This window comes from Mustela putorius, unplaced genomic scaffold (assembly GCF_011764305.1).
Source record: "Mustela putorius furo isolate JIRA1106 unplaced genomic scaffold, ASM1176430v1.1 tig00003846_pilon_pilon_pilon, whole genome shotgun sequence".
In the NCBI taxonomy this organism is placed as follows: Eukaryota; Metazoa; Chordata; class Mammalia; order Carnivora; family Mustelidae; genus Mustela; species Mustela putorius.
Window position 1 is genome coordinate 6391757 of NW_025421999.1, and position 14597 is coordinate 6406353.

The 14597-nt window shown below is 34.7% G+C and overlaps 1 protein-coding gene across 1 annotated transcript in view; it reads right to left on the reverse strand.

The window, feature by feature from the left end:
- Positions 1–3836: 3836 nt before the first annotated feature.
- Positions 3837–14597, reverse strand: part of LOC123387166 (cyclic nucleotide-binding domain-containing protein 1-like) — a 100457-nt gene continuing 89696 nt past the window's right edge. Inside the window, exon 4 of the mRNA XM_045063124.1 lies at positions 3837–3939. Coding sequence (XP_044919059.1) covers positions 3874–3939 — 66 coding nt within the window. The 3' untranslated portion in view covers positions 3837–3873. The remainder of the gene's footprint in view (positions 3940–14597) is intronic.

Consider the following 14597-nt stretch of genomic DNA (forward strand, 5'->3'; position numbering starts at 1 on the left):
CAAACATTTTTCATTAAAAAGTTAACTTAGAATGTATGACAAATCCAGAGGGTTTTTTTTGATTCTTGTTAGTTAATACTGGAAAATGATTATTTCCCCTCAAATTTTGACTTCTTACTTAATCTTTCATTACAATGTGAATATCTCATCCCTCTGATTCCAGCCCTCCATCTAGTTTTGGTGGAATGGCTTGCTATTTCCTCATTATTTCCATTATTCTTTGTAAGTTTTAAAATTAAAAGCCAAATTTTTTCTCCGCCTAGTTGTTAACTCAGGTTTGTGTAAATGCATAATCTCACATACATCAAGAACCACTTGTGTTCCTGGGCCAGCTCCCAGAGAGCTGATTGGGTGCATCTCTCCCAACTGTACTTATAGTAACAACACATTGGGGACTTGAAATTGACAATGATGGGGATATTTACACCCCATGATGCTACTGGAATGCTACAAGTCAAATGCTTTTTATTTGGTTGGTTTTGTTTGGGAGGAGGGGAGTGGTTTGTTAAACCTTGATTACACCACCATTTTGTGCAACAATATATTTTTCCATACACTTTCCAATTGGTTTTTAGTTCCAGTTTTTATGAATCAATCAGAAAATATCTATAGGGCGCCTGAGTGGCTCAGTGGGTTAGAACCTCTTCTTTCAGCTCAGGTCATGATCTCAGGTCCCTGCTCAGCGGGGAGCCTGTTTCCCTTCCACCAGCCCCCGCCACCACTCCTCACCTCTCTCTGTCTGCCTCTCTGCTTACTTTTGATCTCTCTCTGTCAAATAATTAAAAAAAAAAAAAAACTTAAAAGAAAATATCTATGGAACACCCATACTGCTTAAGCCTATTAGGCTAAAAAGCATAAACATGAAAACTCACAATCTCTTCTTGTTAGTGTACACATAATACCTATAGACTATGAAATCTGATGTGTTCACTCTCATGAAGTTAAAAAAAATGCATAGGTATTTCAATATTCCTTGGTATATACATTACAGGAAGAAAGGAAATCAAAGTTTAGCTCCACAACTCCTTGGCTCTAGAAAATATATCCTGATAGGATCAATAATCAAATAAGAGGTAACAGGACATTTTTAACAAAATTCTTGTGGCAGATACCTTTGCACAATTGGCAAATAATTTAGATTTTAGTACTTGGGACAAGAATTACAAACGTCAGGTGCAACTCTGTGGATTGCTCTGTGGATAATCTGTTCTTGCAATAACTTTAATTAATCTGAGAGTCTTATACATCCAACTAGAAGTTCATGAATCATTTTCTAAAAATGTGGTGAAAGTGTGTCTGGCAGCAGGGAATCATTAAAGAAACAATAGCTTGATTGAAGGACCTTGAGCTCCCAGATTTTCCAGGGTTTCCTCCATCACTGATTAGGGAAGACATCAACAAAGTTATGGCATCTTTATTCTGGGCTATTTCAGCTATAAAAGCATCTCTGGTAGCATGTTTATCATTCATTCTAATTCTTCATAATTAATAAGTTCTCATCAGGTAATAGGCTCTATGCTTCTCATTATCTCATCCTTCCTGAAACTACAGTCTAGTAGTAAAACCAAAAATAATCAGTTACAAACTGATTATTACACCCAGTAAGGGTGAAGGTATTTCAGACAATACAGAGAATGGCCTTTTAGGGAATTGAAAAACATTTACTAGAGTATTTCAGACAATACAGAGAATGGCCTTTTAGGGAATTGAAAAACATTTACTAGAGTATGAGGTTCTTAAAAAAAATTAAAAAAAAATTAAAATCACATGCAAATTTTAAAAATCAGATTTGAATTTCTTTTCTTTTTTTCTTTTTTCTTTTTTCTTTTTTTTTTTTTTGTGTCAGAGACAGAGTGTGTGTGTGTGTCCGCGCATGTGGGCGCGTGCGGAAGCACCCAGAAGGGGGAGGGGCAGAGGCAGAGGGAGAAGCAGGCTCCCCACTGAGCAGCGAGCCCTACATGGGACTCAATCCTGGGACCGGGGATCGTGACCTGAGACGAAGGCAGACGCTTAAGCAACTGATCCACCCAGGCGTCCCCAGATTTGGATTTCTTAAGGAAATAATGGGAAAGTATTAAATATTTATTTTATTTATTTATTTTTTGTGTGTATAGGATTAAAGAAATGATCAGATTTTATTTTGGAAAGAACCTAAATTTAAAGGGAAAAATACCTAATCTTTAGTAAATTAAAATATTTGGAGCTATGCAAATCCCAGTGGGAGCCAAATCAGTGCTCACAAACTGAAAAGAATATGACCAAACTCAGAAGAACTAGTTCATTAAGAACACAGACAGGAATTTTTTAAGGAAAGAGCAAACTGTCACTCTGCCAAAGCCTTCATCATTGCAGATGGCTATGGGAAGTAGTGTTTCGATGTGGGAATTCATCCCAATCTTTGCTTCACTGTTCTTCTCTCAATAGAAATAATCATTTGGAAAGTTTCTTTGACATACTTATTCTTACTAAATGGGTCAGTGTTTCCATCATACCCTACATGCCTACAACATAAATAAGAAATACATATTGGGCTTAAAGTCATGGAGTAGTTGTTCAGTGCTTACCTCTGGTGTCCTGGAGCCAGAGCCTAAGATTGAGCTGCTTGAAGAGATTTACCCTTTTATTTATTTATTTATCTCCATAAAATAAGAAAAGCAATAGTTGTAAGTTAAAAAGATTAACTTATGGGGATGGGGTAACTGGATGATTGGCATTAATGCAATGAGCACTGAGTGTTATATGCAACTGATGAATTACTGAACTCTACCCTGAAACTAATAATACACTAAATGCTAACTCAATTGAATTTAAGTAGTATGAGTTTTAAAAAAGAGGTTACATTATATAGCATTATAGTCTGGAGTGTTTTTTTTTTTTTAATAAAATGCCCTATTTAAAATATCTGCCCATTATTTTTACTGTCTGTTAATTATTTAGTCTCTTGTACCAGATTAATCTATCATGTAAGTCAGAAAAATAAAGAGAGGTTGTTACCTTGAAAGGCGATGCATTGTCTTATTTCTTTATGGTGTGTTCTAAAATTTTCTTCATATATTGGAGACTATGTGTCTTAACTTTCCCACAGTTTCCAGAGTTATTCTTTATTTTGTTTCTAAATTCACTTAAACACGTAAACAAATGAGATATTTAAAGGTTTTCACCCACTGTTGGATAAGTGATGATGGGGATAATAATGATAATGATTCTGGGAGTCAAATTTTCATCTGCCAAAAAATTAGATTAATTCCACAGCTGTGAGAAAATCACCATAGTCACAAATTTTTCCTTTGGCATATATATTATAAAATATACTTTAATCCTCACTTGCCAACTTCATGCTATCATTCACACAGAAAGAACCATAAAATTAAAAATAGCTCATTGATTCTGGAATTGGGCAAACCCAAGTTGTATTACTGAAAGTTATACTATCTGTATCATTTGAACAAGTTCCTTAATCCCCACAGTCCTTGGATTCCTCTGCCATAAAATAAGAGAAACAATAACTGTGGTTAAAGAGGTTAAATGATACAGCATATATAAACTCCTTAGCACAGAGTAAGTACTGAATGCATAGTCTTCCCCTCCAAATTTAGAAAAAAATGTAATTACTGCAAATTTATTTTGCATGTTTCTTATAATTCAGTACAAAGCTATAAAGAATTAAACAATAATTTCAGTTTAATTATTGTTTAATTTAGCTACAAAGAATTAAACAATTTTTTTCAGTCGAACTGTTCTCTTTAACATCAGTTTATTATAATTATTTTCCCTAGTATTCATCCTCTCTGAAAAAGTTATCACAATTTAATATAGGTTCCCATAAAAAGAGAATGGTTAGTTATTCTATATATTTTCTTGCAACATTTAGTGTCATACCTTGAAATTTTTCCATTCCTTTTTTTGTTCCCTTTGCAAATATTCAGTTTTGATATCCTCCTGTAAGAAAATAAGATTCTATTGGTTAAATGAGCCAATACTTTTTCCAGTTATTTAGTATCCTGTACTGTGATTCAAACTATTTTTTTAAAATATTTTATTTATTTATTTGACAGACAGAGATCACAAGTAGGCAGAGAGGCAGGCAGAGAGAGAGGGAGGAAGCAGGCTCCCTGCTGAGCAGAGAGCCCCATGTGGGGCTCGATCCCAGGACCCTGAGATCACGACCTGAGCCAAAGGCAGAGGCTTTAACCCACTGAGCCACCCAGGTGCCCCTGTGATTCAAACTATTAGAATCTATTTAGAATCAAAGCAAACCTTGAACATGTATAACTGTTAGCAGCTAAAAAACAATAGCCAAGATGTTGAACAGGCACATGACAAAAAGAGATGCAATAACTTGTTTGAGCTTAAGAGATGAAGTGTCAGAGATGAAGAAAGAGTCAGATCTTCAAGGACAAACAGGGTTTTGAAATAAAGTTCTATTGGTAGCTGATAATGGATAATTATCAAATACGTAAGTAACTTAATTATATTAGCATAAATTCACCCACAGTCTTTCCAGCCATTCTTTTATCTTCATTAACACTTCCATTTTATAAAATAGTAAACAAATAAGAAACAGAGGGATGAAATTAGAATGGTTCCACATTTTTAAAATAAAGAAATGCTCAACATGATCTCTGAAATTATTATCCCATTTCTTCTGTGTATATCATCATTTTTGTTTTTATTGCTCTTAAATTTAAATTATGAACACAATGAGTGAATACACGTCTATATTTATGTTGCATGTTTGTAGAAAATGTAATAAAAATTAAAACCTAACAATTCTCTTACTAAGTCTCCCAGAAAGCTTCTAGTTATCAAATGCAAAAGGGCATTCTTACATTTTAGAAGGAAGTGATTGCTCATCTATTATATTTTACATAAATTAGAAGGACACAAACATAAATATAAAAACTGTTTTCTTAAACAAAAAAAAAAGAGCACCCCTTAACATATGAACTGTTCTTCTCAAAACCTTTAATATTACCTTATGGTCTATGTATAGTCAAAAAAATCCAAGAAATAATTAATTTGGCTTCATGCATTGTATCACATAATAAAAGTATTAAAGACATTATATACAGCAACTTATTTATCTTCTGGAATATGATCTTTCACATAAAATAGTAAGTTTCCAGTTTTTCAGTATGATGGATACATGTCACAGTTAATAAAATAATCAAATAAACAATTTAATAGAGAGTAAATCACATAACTATTCATTTTCAGCAAAAATATGAATGCAAGCTAACTAAACATAATTCAAACCTTGGTAATTCAGCAGGCACATAAGTGTTTTTTTCATTACTTTTGCTTTTACTTTAGTGTTCAGATATTATCAGTTTGCAGTGATTCCCAGGTAATAAATGCTACATAAAACTACTTTTGTTTTTATTTGGAGATTTGTGAGAGTTTGGCAATCATTTTTGGAATTATGCTTTTGATGACTCCCAGTGTAAAGCAAACCTTAGGATTAAATGTAGTGGCTGTGGCTTTCCTGACATTATTATTCCTCATACAAAGATAATCTGCTGGATAACTTCACACTGTAGAATAACTAATGACCCCATTCTCTTTTTGGCAGTCCAAATGAGGCATTTTTCAATGAAAACAAAGAACAGATGTTCAACATTAGCAGATGTCTAGGGTGACACACTAAACCTATGCAGGGAGTAGAAATCCTAGATCCTCTCATATGCGTAAGAAATGCTGACCAGTGCGTGTAAGATTTCCTAGTAGCATCATCTGGTTTTGTAAGAGTAAAATTTTGCTCATGTATTAGATTAGATAATGATACCATCCCACATTCTAATCCCTATCCTGCTGCCAAAACTATTTTTCTTTTGAAAATAATATTAATGATCCATTAGATTTTTTTTCAATATGCTAAATCTTTTTTTAAAATTTTTTATTTTTTTATAAACATGTATTTTTATCCCCAGGGGTACAGGTCTGTGAATCGCCAGGTTTACACACTTCACAGCACTCACCAAAGCACATACTCTCCCCAATGTCCATAACCCCACCCCCCCTTCTCCCAAACCCCCTCCCCCCAGCAACCCTCAGTTTGTTTTGTAAGATTAAGAGTCACTTATGGTTTTTAAGCTATAATTAGGGTTATATTACTTGTAAACTCTTTCTCTGTCAAATAACAAAATAAAAGACTGTAACACACAAAGATCATTTATCTGCACTACTCATATAAAATCTTGGCCTTTTTTTGCCTCAAGTCCATATGGCTTTCTCTATTATTCAATTTTTTAGCCTACTGAAATATCATATTCTCCGTGTCTTCTAAGTAAACTTGTCCCCTTCCCTGTGAAGGTCCTTCTCATCCTGATCAGGCTGCAAAACCAGTGCTTGGTAGCCACCTGTGCAGGTATTCTCTCTTCCCTGAAAAACTGCTAAAACCTTGTGCATAACTTCTGGACTCTTCTGACAGGACCTGTACTCAGTTCTCTTGTGCTCTCATGTCCTCTGTGGGACAGTTCTCCCAAGCTGGCAACCTTCTCAAACTGCTCAGGCTAAGACACTCAGCACTGAACCCTACCCAATAACCCCAATAACCCCTGCCATGCAACCCTACTAGGTGAATGCCACATTGTCCTGCATGGGTCTCCACACCCTATCCTTCCTTGCTGGTGCTGCCCTGCTCACCCATGGCTTCAGGACTAAAGTGTACAAGAAGGGAAGGAAATGGAAAGAAGAAGCACTCCTACATATATACTCTGTATATATACCGTGTGTATATACTCCTACATATATACCCTGTATATATATACTCCTACATATATACTCTGTATATATACTAATATATATACAAAATACATATCTACATATATACTCTGTATATATACTAATATATATACAAAATACATATCTACATATACTTATGTATGTACATATGTATACATATGTTGTAAACATAATTAAGAATAACCTAATAGTGAAAAAATAAACTCACACTATTTATAACTGAGTTATTTGTTTCAGATCTTATATTTTGGCACAAATATAATAATTCTGTTGTGAGTGAATGCAAATAACTTAAATGTTACTGTTTAACTTGGAGAATCAACTATTTTTTACATATTTTTGGTGGTGCTAAGTTATTTAAATGTTTCTTAGAATTTGTTTCTAGTCATGAAAAAATTTTTTTGAAGATTTTATTTATTTGTTATTTGACAGAGAGAGAGCACAAGCAGGAGTGGCAAGCAGAGGGGCAGGGAGAAGCAGGTTCCTTGCGGAGCAGGGAGTCCAATTCAGGACTTGATCCAAGACCCTGGGATCATGAACTGAGTTGAAGACAGATGCTTAACAGACTGAGCTACCCAGGTGCCTCTGAAAAAATTGTTTTATAAGTATAAAATAAAATACACTTTCAAAGACAAAAGAAAAAGATAAATCTTGAATCACTAGCAAAGTTGAGATGTACTTATGAGTTAAATAAATTAGTTTCTTGACCCAATGATAAAGAAAGCACATTTTAGCTCTCAGCACCTGAAAAAAAAAGTATATTTTCCATCTTCTGAATCCTTTTATAATTTAGGAGGCATTATTGTATATCTGGTCAACGTATTAATCCATTCTGCTAGGAACCCTTTTAAGGTAATGCTTAATTATTTTTAATTTCCCCCTATATTTGGAATTAAATATAATATATGTATATACACAATAATAATAAATAAGTATATAATGAAGATATATTTGGAATATATACTCTGGTCTATTTAACGTAGTTTCATTTTTAGAAGTTTTTAAACCTAGAATCCCAAATTTTTGTTTTTATAAATTTCTTCATCTTTTTTTAATCCTTCCTGTGTTATCTCTTTCTCTCTTCCCACTTTTCGTATAATACATTTCCGTCTCATTCTTTTTCTAGTTTATTCATCAAGGAAGTGTATAAAGCCTGATGTCACACTATTTGACACAAGTACAATTGGATTTAAATTTTAAAACTAAATCTTTTTAAAGTTTTAGTATAACATGGAAATTAGTAACTATTCTCCATCTAGTTTTGTACATGGTACCCACTAGTAGAATTATCAGGAGTGCTTATTACTGCCACCTCTCCAGATTATCCTAAATTGGTAACCACAGAGCACGTTGCCTCACTGATACAATGAAATGAGCTTTTGTGATTATTCTATTATTATTATACCTTTATTGGCTATTGCAAATGCAGTGTAGCCTGAGAAACATCTAAGCTTGATAATCCATTGCCTTCTTGAATTCATCTGCTACTTTTAATTGTCATTTGATTGGGCTTTTAATGGATTACTTTTCAATTGATTACTTAATTAAATAAACTATATGTATTTCTCATATGTCAGAAGCCAAAAGTACACAGATGAATGACATTTTTGGTTATTGTTCTTGAAGAATTCTCAGGTTATTTGAATATAAATATCCTTGAAAAAATCAAGGGTGCCTGGGTTGGAAAGTCAGTTAAGCCACTGACTCTTGGTTTTGACTCAGGTCACGATCTGAGTCCTGAGATCCAGCCCAGCATGGGCTCCCTCTTCATCACAGAGTCTGCATAAGTTTCTCTCTTCTTCTCCCTCTTCCTCTCCTCTGCATGCTCTCTTTCTCAAAACAAATAAATCTTTAAAAAAATAAAATTAAACAGAGCAAAGTTACACTGAAATAGCTATTTTATGTCTTCAGTGATAACATTGATGTTGCTTTCCCATAAAGCTCCCATAAAGCTCAATAAAAGCTGTACTTTACCTGACCACTATGATAAAGGATATGCTAACAGACACAATGAACAAACTACACTGTTTATTTCTTGCTCCTGTCATATTCCAGTGCAGGTTGGTAGGATGGCCGTGGTACTGCTTTACATAGATATTCAGGAACCCAAGCTCTATCTGTGGCTTCTTAATTCCAGAGACCTCAGAGGCTTCCTCTAATTCAAACAAGGGAAGATAGAAAATATAGGATCATGAGTGGGAGAATATGGAAACTACAAGGAAATCTGAAAAATACAATTTAGTTGTGTTCAGGAAGAAAGTGAAAAGATTTGGGGAACAACAAGATTGTTTCTGTCATAAACGTTATTTTATCCTTGCAGTTGACAAAGATCTAAAAATAATGTTTATGACAGATAGTTTATGGTTGATCATTTTACAAAATGGAAACATAAATCATGGAAAATAATAGAGAAATTCTAATCAATATTGAGATTTTTAACATGACAAATCTCTCTCTTTTTTTTCCTGGCAGTTGATATGTTGTAATAGATTTGTTTCTATTTTACTATAAGGAGTTCTTATTCTATATAGTATGCATTTTATCTGATTCTTATTTAAATAATCCTTAAGGACCCATCCAGTTTTGGTGCTGTTAGAAATGGGAGACTTATGAGATAATCTATAGCTGAAGTTATTGAAGATTCTATTGGTTGGTAGCAAGTATTAGCTAACTCATTTTACTCCAGCTCTCAAAACTATCACCTTTATAAAAAAAAAAAAAATGCACCTTGACTAAAAGAAAATAGTTACTATTACATATGCACTTTTAAAAATTCACATAATTGGTAAAATTTAATCATGGGAGAATTAGATTTTTATATCTAAATAATCTGACAGATTAAAAAAGCATCAACAGTAACAAACTGAATCATACTATTTTTGCAATTTTAGAAAGAAATTCATTTAGAATATTGTTGATAAATGAGAGATTACTTAACAAAGCAAAACAAAATCTGTGTTCAGCAAAAGTAAAATAGCAACTAGCTTTCTAAAGAACTAATTTAACCTGAAACAAAGACATATGACTTTTGATCCTGGTATTGTATAAAACAACATTTAGGAAAAGATTCTAGAATCTTTGAAACAGAATCTTAGACATATTTACATTAGCACCATAGTCCTGGAATTTCTTCTATAATTATCTTGAGACAAAGCATCCCAATCTTATTCTCAACACTTCCAATGGATGGAGTGTTACTACTTCTCAGGTGAACAAGAGCCATTGCTAAGTATATATGTCTTTATAAAAGGCTATCCTATACTGACTTAAAATAAAATTCCTTATGAGTTCCAGCCATTAATCTTTTTGTGTGTGTGATCTAAGACAATAAATATATTTATTGTTCTACATAAGATATTTTTAAATAATGATGATGGATTTAATGTAATCAATCCATCTCCTTTTTTCTGTTCTGAGCATCTTTCTTTTTACCAGTTCTTTAAAATTTCCAATTAAATTGTTGGCTTTCCTTTCAGAATTTCTGTGGGTATTCCTAACCAGAAAAACATGTTTGAGATGAGAAGCAACATACTTGGCATTTGTGATATCATTTTTAACATGAAAATATGCAGTAAAAATAATATACCCCAATAATGAAATCCTTGAACTTCAAATTTCTCATGCAATACAATAAAATTATGTTCATACTCTGTTACTTGGGTTTATTCTTTGAGTAAAATGGTGGCATTGTTATCTCAGGAAAAAATTGTTCTTAATATTTATTATTTATGAACATTAAGCTAGAGAGAGTACATAATTTTTAGGTCAGATAAATATCCAGTAGGATACATCCAACTGGACATGGCTAGAAGAATAGAAGTATTAACCATCTCTCCACCCTCAAATTCCAGGAAGCAAAAGAAAACTACTAAGGTAAAATCAAACACACAGCAATGTTCAGAAGGAGAACACAAGGACTAGTAAGATCCTGTATAAGATAGAAAGCTCATTTGGGGCACCTGGATGGCTCAGTGGGTTAAAGCCTCTGCCTTCAGCTGAGGTCATGATCCCAGGGTCCTGGGATCAAGCTCCACATTGGGCTCTCTGCTCAGCAGGGAGCCTACTTCCCCCTTTCTCTGCCTGCCTCTCTGCCTACTTGTGATCTCTCTCTGTGTCAAATAAATAAATAAATAAAATCTTAAAAAAAAAAAAAGAAAGCTCAGAAATGTTAGACATATTTTTAAAAAAAGAAACAAAAAACTTTTCCTACAGAAGGAACATTTGCTTGAGAGACCAACCAATTAATGCATATATTAAGTGACCTCTTTGAATCTTTCTTCATCAGAGTGGCTGACTTCAAGATAAATCCTCAGAATAAAATTAAGTAATTCCACTATTAGAATGGCGTTTGATGAGCTTTATTTCAGGAGGCCAGTGTAGGTTTTGGGTCAGAGAAGTAGTAGCATTATCAGAGCTTTACACCATCCTGCTGCTATTAGCCTTACACACATACTTGCTGAAGGAATCAAGAGCCAAGCTATACATCAATGGTAAACTCAATAATCTCCTTCTACTGCCCACTTTGTCCACATGGTCCAAAAAAGCTAAGCCTTCTTTAAGCAGAATCTACATTTCTTGGTTTTGTACAGAGTTCATAACTGGGTTGAAGATGAGCATTCTGACTACCAGATGTGGATGTCTAAAAATAGAGACACAAAAAAAGACCATAATAGATATATTTAATGTCAAATCATATTCGTGGAAATTAAAAACATAACTAGATAATACTTTTTAAAACTTCCTGATTAAATGAACAGTAAAATGTACTTGATGATTCACTCTGGTAAGCTTTAAGATCGAATGGAGGTTGTATCTTAATACTTTAAAAAGTACAAAGGAACCAAAATGGAAAGAATTAATAAAGTTAGAAAAATGAAGAGCAAATCTATGATATTTAGGATTCATTTCACATGTGTCAGAAGGGATAATGGAGATTAGAGCCTCTACAATATGAAGCCTTTAAAATATAAAGTGTTCAGAAGCCACAACTACCTTTCTAAACTCATCTCCTACCTCTCATCCACTCCAACCACTCTGGCCTTCTTTATATTTCTTGCACTTGTTTACCAAGTTCTCAACTCAAATAAGAATTGGACCTTTGAATATGTCTATTCCCTCTGTCTGAGACACACTTCCATAAAATAAATGTCTGATTCTTCCTTCAGGTCTCTGTTTAAATGTCAGTATATCCACAATGCTTTCCCTGTTTATACGTTATAAAATTGCCCTTCCAGCCCAATCTGGGGCACTCCATCTTTCTCTAGATCTGCTATATTTATCCCTACAATGCTGATTAAGTCAAATAAATTATGTACACTTTTATTTTCAATCTCTTTTGTCATACTGCAGGAACTTGCTCTGTTTTGCCACCTACTACATCCCTGTAATCAGAGCACTGTCTTGTACATAGTAGGTACTTAAAATACTCGTTGAATGACTGACTGAATGAAAAAATGAATGACTGGGGGGAGGAGCAAGATGGTGGAGGAGTAGGAGACCTAATATCCTTGGGTTCCAGGAGTTCAGCTAGATAGTTATAAAACCATTTTGAACACTTACACTCTCAACAGGAGATTGAAGAGAAGAAGAGCAGCAATTCCAGAAACAGAAAAGTGACCACTTTCTGGAAGGTAGAATGTATGGAGAAGTGAATCTGAGGCAACATACAGAAAGATAGACTGCAAGGGGAGATGCCGGCTCCTGGCAAGCAGTAGAGTGGTGGAGCACGAAATTGGAACTTTCAGAAATCTGCTTCACTGAGGATTGTGGCTCCAGAGGTTAAGCGGGGGGTGGGGTGGTGGGGGTGGTGTGTGGTGTGTGGTGTGTGGAACTCTCACCAAGACAGTGTGGTCTCAGAACCCATGGGGTCACAAAAGGACCAGGGGTGCCTGAATGTGGCAGGCCCTGAGATATCAGAGCAGGGAAGCCAGCTGCAGAGATGGGAGCTGAGGAGGGGGCTGTCAGGTCTGAGTTTCCTTAAACCGTGATCTGAGGCACAGTCAGGCTACTGCTCTTTGAGCAGGGACCCCAAATGTGGCAGATCTGGGGAGAACCCTTCCTTCTTCCTCTGGGAGGAGTGGTGTGGGAATGCACTGCAGGAATCTGCTGGGTTTGGAGACTCAAAAGGGGGCTGTGTGCCAGAGATAGAAATGATCAGTCACAGGCTAGGTGAACACAGAGTGCAACTGGAGAAAGGGAGACAGGAGCAATTGACTGCTTTTCTCTGAGGACACACTGAGGAGTGGGGCCCCGAGCTCTTGGCTCCTATAGGCCACAGACTGGGAGGCCACCATCTTCATTCCTGTCCTCCAAAGCTTTGTGGAAAGTGTTCAGGGAACAACAAGCTCCTGAGAGAAAACCCAAGCAGATTACTTAGCCTGGCCCCTGGCAAGGGCCCCTCCCCAAGAAGATCAGCAAGAACATACAATCGAGACCAAGTTCAATAGTCAATGAAAGCTGCAGACCTCCAGAGCTAGGGGAATGCGACACATAGAATTCATGGCTTTTCCCCCATGATTCTTTAGTCTTTCAAAGTTAAAATTTTTTAAATATTATTTTTTTCTTATTCTATTTTTAAAAATTTTTCCTCTTTCATATTTTGAAGTTTTTAAAATATTTTATCTTATCAATACCTTTTTAAAAATCTTTTAAATTTTTCATTGTTATAGTCATATGCTATCCATTCATTGTATTTAGCCTTATTTGTTGTATACATATTGGTTTTTCTTTCTTTAAAATTTTGGGATACAGTTTCTTCTAAGAGATCAAAATATACCCTAAATCTAGCGCATGGCTTTGTTCTAGTCACCAGCCTGATCACATTCTTTCCTTTTTCTTTTTCCTTTTTCTTTTTCTAACCAACTTCTTATTAGTTCTTTTTAAAAATATTTTAAAATTTTCACCTTTACAGTCATATTCCATCCCTTCATTGTGTTTACCCTTATTTTGTATACATATATGTTTTTCTTTCTTTAAAATTTTGGGAGGCAGTTTCTTCTGTCATACCAAAATACACCTAAAATCAAGTGTGTGGCTCTGTCCTATTCACAACTCTTATAGAGTTATATATATATCACGACCTAAACCAGGGAAAGGGTTGGGGCAGAAGCAGAAAGGAGAAACAAACAAACAAAACAAATTATATTTAGAACATTCCATCCCAATACAACAGAATACATGTTCTTCTCTATTGCACATGGAACATTCTCGAGAATTGATCACATCCTGGGTCACAAATCAGGTCTCAACCAGTACCAAAAGATTGGGATCATTCCTTGCATATTTTCAAACCACAATGCTTTGAAACTAGAACTCAGCCAACCACAACAGGAAAGGTGGGAAGAACACAAATACATGGAGGCTATAGAGCATCCTACTAAAGAATGAATGGGTCAACCAGGAAATTAAAGAAGAATTGAAATAATTCAGGGACACAAATGAAAATGAAAACACAACAGTTCAAAATCTATGGGATATACCAAAGGCAGTCCTGAGAGGAAAGTATATAGCAGTACACACCTTTCTCAAGAAACAAGAAAGGTCTCAAGTACACAACCTGACCCTCCACCTAAAGGAGCTGGAGAATAATAGCAAAGAAAGCCTAAACCCAGCAGGAGAAGAGAAATAATAAAGATCAGAGCAGAAATCAGTGAAATAGAAACCAAAAGAAGAGTAAAACAAATTGATGAAACTAGCAGATGGTTCTTTGAAAGAATTAATAAGATTGATAAACCCCTGGATAACCTTATCAAAAATAAAAGAGGAAGGACCCAAATAAATAAAGACATGAATGAAAGAGATCACAACCAATATAAAAAAAAAATCAAACAATTGTAAGAACATACTATGAGCAA